This window comes from Palaemon carinicauda, chromosome 23, assembly GCF_036898095.1.
Source record: "Palaemon carinicauda isolate YSFRI2023 chromosome 23, ASM3689809v2, whole genome shotgun sequence".
Taxonomy (NCBI): domain Eukaryota; kingdom Metazoa; phylum Arthropoda; class Malacostraca; order Decapoda; family Palaemonidae; genus Palaemon; species Palaemon carinicauda.
The window spans coordinates 36,608,647-36,614,004 of record NC_090747.1 but is presented as its reverse complement, the minus strand read 5'-3'; the positions used below and the strand labels follow the sequence as shown (position 1 = coordinate 36,614,004).

General features: G+C 39.9%; 1 protein-coding gene across 1 annotated transcript; it reads left to right on the top strand.

Moving 5' to 3' along the window:
• The first annotated feature begins 2,447 nt into the window (after positions 1 to 2,447).
• Positions 2,448 to 4,691, top strand: LOC137617539 (uncharacterized). The gene has a single exon (XM_068347554.1). It carries the CDS (start codon positions 2,448 to 2,450, stop codon positions 4,689 to 4,691), a length of 2,244 nt encoding a protein of 747 aa, XP_068203655.1.
• The last annotated feature ends 667 nt before the right edge of the window (positions 4,692 to 5,358 follow it).

The following is a 5,358-nucleotide window of genomic DNA, read 5'->3' as shown; positions in this document are numbered from 1 at the left end:
GAATCTCGTGGAGTGTGAAAGAGGCCGGACTTTCTCAGAGAAGTTGGGTATCCATCGTGAGTAATGAGCAAGCAACCCCAACATTCTCCGAAGAGAGGCAGTATCCTTGGGAAGGGGTAGATTCAAGAGAGGCTGCAGTCGTTCTGGATCAGGTCTGATCTCTCAGTCCTTTATAGAGTATCCCAGAAGGTTTATAGACTGGGTCCTGAAATCACACTTGTCATGATTAAATGTGAGGTTGTAATCCCGCGCCACTTTCAAGAAATGATTTAAGTTTTTGTCTTGCTCCTCTTCCGTCTCTCCACATACAGTCACATAGTCCACATAAGCAAATGCCCCTTCCACTTTTTCTTTTGTAAGGATCTGATCCACAACTCGTTGGAAAGCGCCCACTCCGTTCTTCACACCAAATGGGATTCGATTGAAATCGTACAGCTTTCCACTCGCCTCAAAAGCAGTGTACAACTTTTCGTCTTCTCTTTTTGGCACTTGGTGGTAGGCGCTCTTCAGGTCCAAGGTGCTAAACACTTTATATCTTGAGACATTGTTCACTGTTTCATCGATCCGAGGCAAAGGGTAAGCATCCAGCTCAGTAAACCTGTTTATAGTTTGTGAATAATCAATCACCATTTTCTTCTTGCGATTGTGCCCTGCAGTGATTAGCACCTGGGCCCTCCATGGAGACTGGCTGTGTCTTATAATTCCTTCTTGTAGCATTCTACCAATTTCAGTTTTGACAAATTCCTTATCAGCCTGAGAGTAATGTCTCGACTTTGCAGCAATGGGTCTGCAGTCTGCTGTCAGATTGCTGAAGAGTGCGGGCGCAACCAACTTCACTGCTACCAGCCCACATATCTTGAGTGGTGGGCATGCTCCTCCAAAAGCCATTTCTAGAGCAGAATGATTCTTCAAGAATTCATGTCCTAAAATTACATCACTACACAGGGCTGGCAGCACTTTGAGTTTTACACTAGGATAAATTTGTCCTTGCAGCTCCACATCAACACAACAAAGACCTAAGACTTTGGACGAGAGAGATGCATCAGCCATGGAGACGTGCCCGTCGTCAGGAAGTATGATTAGGTTGTTTTCTTTAGCAATCTTCTGACTCACAAAATTTTCCGAGCTTCCTGTATCAATAAGTGCATTAACAGGGAGACCATTAACTTTCAAACAACTCAAAGATTTACTAAGACTACTAGGCACAGCCCCAGACACAGTAGCCAGTGTTGCTGCCGAATATTTAGTTTTCCCTGCAGAGGTATCCCCTACCGGTTTCCCTGACCTACACACTTTTGCATAATGTCCTTGTTTCTTACACTTTAGACATAAAGCTTCCCTAGCAGGACATTTGAACCGAGGGTGCCGTTTCAAACCACAGAAAAAACACTGATTGCGCCAGTAGTGGCGGCAAGATGAGCAGTTTCATCACTACTTTCTAAACACACTGAATCACCTGACTGACTTTGTGGCTGAGGTACAGCAGCAGTAATTGGCTCAACAGTAGTATAAGAAGCAGAATGTTTCTGAGCCATCTCTAAAGTGCGTGCCTGTTCATAAGCAGTTTGCAAGTTAAGAGTTATATTTTCGAGTAGTCTTTGATTAATGGCACCAGAAGAAAGTCCATTGATGAATGCATCTCTAACATAGTTATCACACGCCTGCTCTGCCGACACTGCTTTGAACTGACAGTCTTTTGCTAGGAGCTTCAGAGCTTGGAGAAACTGGTCTAGGGACTCACCTGACCCCTGCCTACGTGTGGCCAGGACATGCCTAGCAAATACCTCATTTCTAGGTTTTACATACAGTGATGTAAGTGATTTCTCAGCCTTAACATAAGTGTCACAGTCTGCTATGTAGTCGTACACTCGAGGAGCAACGTAGTTGGTGAGTAGGATTAGTTTGTCTGCACTGGGAGATGTCTTCTGTACTGCTTGGTAGAAGTTGTTGAATGTCCTCAGCCAGTACGTCCACTCCTTAGCAGCAGTGGCAGAATCCGGGTCAGCCTCGAAGCGTTCTTGATGTAGGAACCGTTCCATGGCCTCTCAAATTTTTATCTTGTGTGCAATGAAATGTTGTAAAAATAAAAAACCTGTCATAGGTTATAGGTTTTATTGCACACAAAAACTGGAGTCACCTCCTGAAACAATAGAAACCACCACTATTACAACATGCACTAATTTACATGCACAATAACAAACAAATACATCAAAGTAAGGGCCAGATAACACAGGGACATCCACAAGCAGTAATATGCGCAAAGACACACAAATAGCAACATAATAAGCTGGTAAATGCAAGCAGAGAAACACAACATACATGAGAGCATAAATGTAAAACTACATTGAACATATATTACCACAGCTAGTCACGACTTATATGGTACAGTAATTTTTTTGCAGCATGTTGAATCTGGTAAGGTGAGTTTTGTTCAAGTTAAGAACCGTATGATTAACACTCAGCTGAAGAATAAGTCAATTCCTTCATTAGAGTTAAATGCCATTGTTTTGGGTGTCAAAACTCTCGTGGAACTGCAAAGAGAGATCTCTGGACCTTCTTGCCTGAAACCTGTTAACATAGTAGAAATGGTTCTCTATGCTTATTCTCTTTGTGCCCTACACTGGCTTAGTTGTTCCTCCCAGAAACTGGATAAAATGCAAAGGTGTTCAACTTTCGTAATGAATAGAATTGGTAATATTCAAAAGTTGTGTCAACAATTTCCAATAAGATTCTGTTTCATTTCAGGAAAAGAGAATCCGGCCGACTGTGTTATTAAATGCCTCTCACATAAGCAGTTGTATAAAACTAATTTTCTCGTCGGTCCAGGCAAGAAGTTGGATGACTTCCCTGGTGGGGAACAGGACATGACTTTTATTATTCCAAATCCCATGACAGTCACAGACTCTGGGTACCTCTCCAATTTGAATGCACCTTTAGGGGCAGAACTTTCTCAAACTACTTTTTCTTCCTTAACAGGTTCTCCTGAATATGTTATTGATCCCTGCGATTATTCCAGCTTTCGTAAGTTGATTCTGTTTTATCGAAGAATATTAGTAGGCATAAGAAACTGGAAGTCAAAGGCAGGTATATGTTCTCAAACCTCATCTGATACCAACCCTAATCTCTTTGCAGAAGCTAGTAAGAGAGTTGTTATAACAGAGCAAAGGAAGTGGTTCCCAGAGATCTTTGCTTACTTTCAGAATAAGAATAGTTTTAATCTGAAGGCCATTCCTAACCTCATTACCCAGCTCAATATATTCATGGATGAAAATGGTATTCTTAGGGTTAAAAGCAAATTTAAGAAATGGTTTAGCAATAATGGCTTTCCTATTTTACTGCCGAGAGACAGTGCTTTGACGAAGCTAATTATTTTGGATGTTCATTTCAATCTGTTTCATGCAGGATTTTATTCAGTTCTAGCTGAAATACGACGACAATTTCATATCCCTAGGCATTTTTCGACCATCAAAAAAGCATTAAAACAATATGTGCATTGTAGGCGTTTTTGTAATAGAACTTTCAAACTTAGTCAGAATTCATATAGGGAATTCAGGTCTAATTTGCCATCCAAGCCATTTGCTAATGTTTTCATTGATCATATGGGTCCTTTCCATGTTAGGAAGAATAATGAAACTCAGAAAGTGTGGTTATTATGCATTACATGTACTTGGAGTAGGGCAGTGAATCTTAAAATTTGCAAGGATCTTGGTGTAAAAGAATTCTTGCGATCTTTCCAGCTGCATTGTTTTGATTGTGGAATCCCTGATTTATGCATCAGTGATATGGGGACACAGCTTGTAGCTGGGGTTAATGTGATACAGAACCTTTTAAGTGATCATGCTAGTCAGTTATATTTTGAAGAAAACAATATTCGCCCTATACAGTTTCAGCAATATTTTAAAGGATGCAGTAAGCTTGAATCTCTTGTTGAAGTTTGTATCAAACAGGTTAAAAGATTGTTGTTAGGAAGTATAAAAAATCTTGTTTTATCTTATGATGACTTTGAATTTATTGTTTGTCACACTGTTCACCTTGTTAATAGGAGACCTATAGCCTTTAAGGAATCCCTTAGAGAAGAAGATTTAGACTTTGTACCTGAACCAATTACACCTGAACAGTTAGTTAAGGGCTATGAACTGACTTCCATGAACCTCCTTCCAGAATTACAGGGTATATCACATGAGGATCCTGACTGGCAACCTTGTGTAAATCCCCAACAGGTTAAAGATGAGTATATGAAATTAAGGAAAGTCAGAAATAATCTGTTATCAAAATATCATAACGAGTTTTTGGGTACACTGATTGACCAAGCTGTTGATAAAAAGGATAGATACCGACCTATTACACAGAGGGGTAGTAAAATTGGGGATATTGTCCTACTGAAACAGGTGCACACAAAACCTAACAATTATCCTATGGGTTTGGTGAAAGAATTGCAATATAACAGTATCGGTGAAGTTACAGGAGCATCGATACAAAAGTGTTCTACTAGGGAAGTTGTTAAAAGACACATTACAACACTGGTTCCTTTTCTTGAAAGATCAGATGATTCAAAACTTTCGTCGACTAATGATTCAGTTAAACTTTTATCAGAGCCTCCCCATGTCAAAAGAAAGGCTGCTATAGTTAGTGAGCAGAAGACCAGGGAGATTTTGACAGACTGGAATGTTAGATGCAATTTTTTGTACTAAAAAAATTGCATCGCTGGTGGTGGACTAAAAGAAATCTAATTTTAGTATATTATTAACGTCTTTCATATGTTAAGACATAAGATATGTAAATTGGTTAATTTATATTAATTACGTTCCCCTTATGTAATTACCCTTGACCCACTTTTAAATAGACCCTTTTACCTGTTACCCGTTGTTATCGGGAAAAAATGTTTACTTTGGTACTGACTTAGTTAGCCGAAGCAGTCTGGCAACGAATTGTCTCCGACTCGGAAGCCCCCCTCTCGTAGGAGATTTTAATCTTGTGCTTTTATCACTAGGACTTGGATGGATAAGATTTTCTCCTACTTTTAAAAGCCCTATGTACCAGCCATGATCGTAGTGTACATTGATCCTTGGGAGTGACCTACCATGTTGAACAAGTGCCGTGATTTTGATGAAGTTCTACAACGCTCGTCCTCGTCGTTTCAAGAGGCTTGATCAAGAGCCAGAACATAACCTCTTAACATTGCCATTTGCCGCTCTGGAATTAATTACAGGTAAGGGTCAACTAGAGAGTGGGTCTTAAGTCAAGCCCTTTGTAAATTCCAGCTTAGGAAAGTTATTTCTTAAGTAAGGCCTTGCATGTCTTTGATATATATGTAATCATCTATGATCCAAATTTAAGTGTCTTGCGTCTTGGCATATA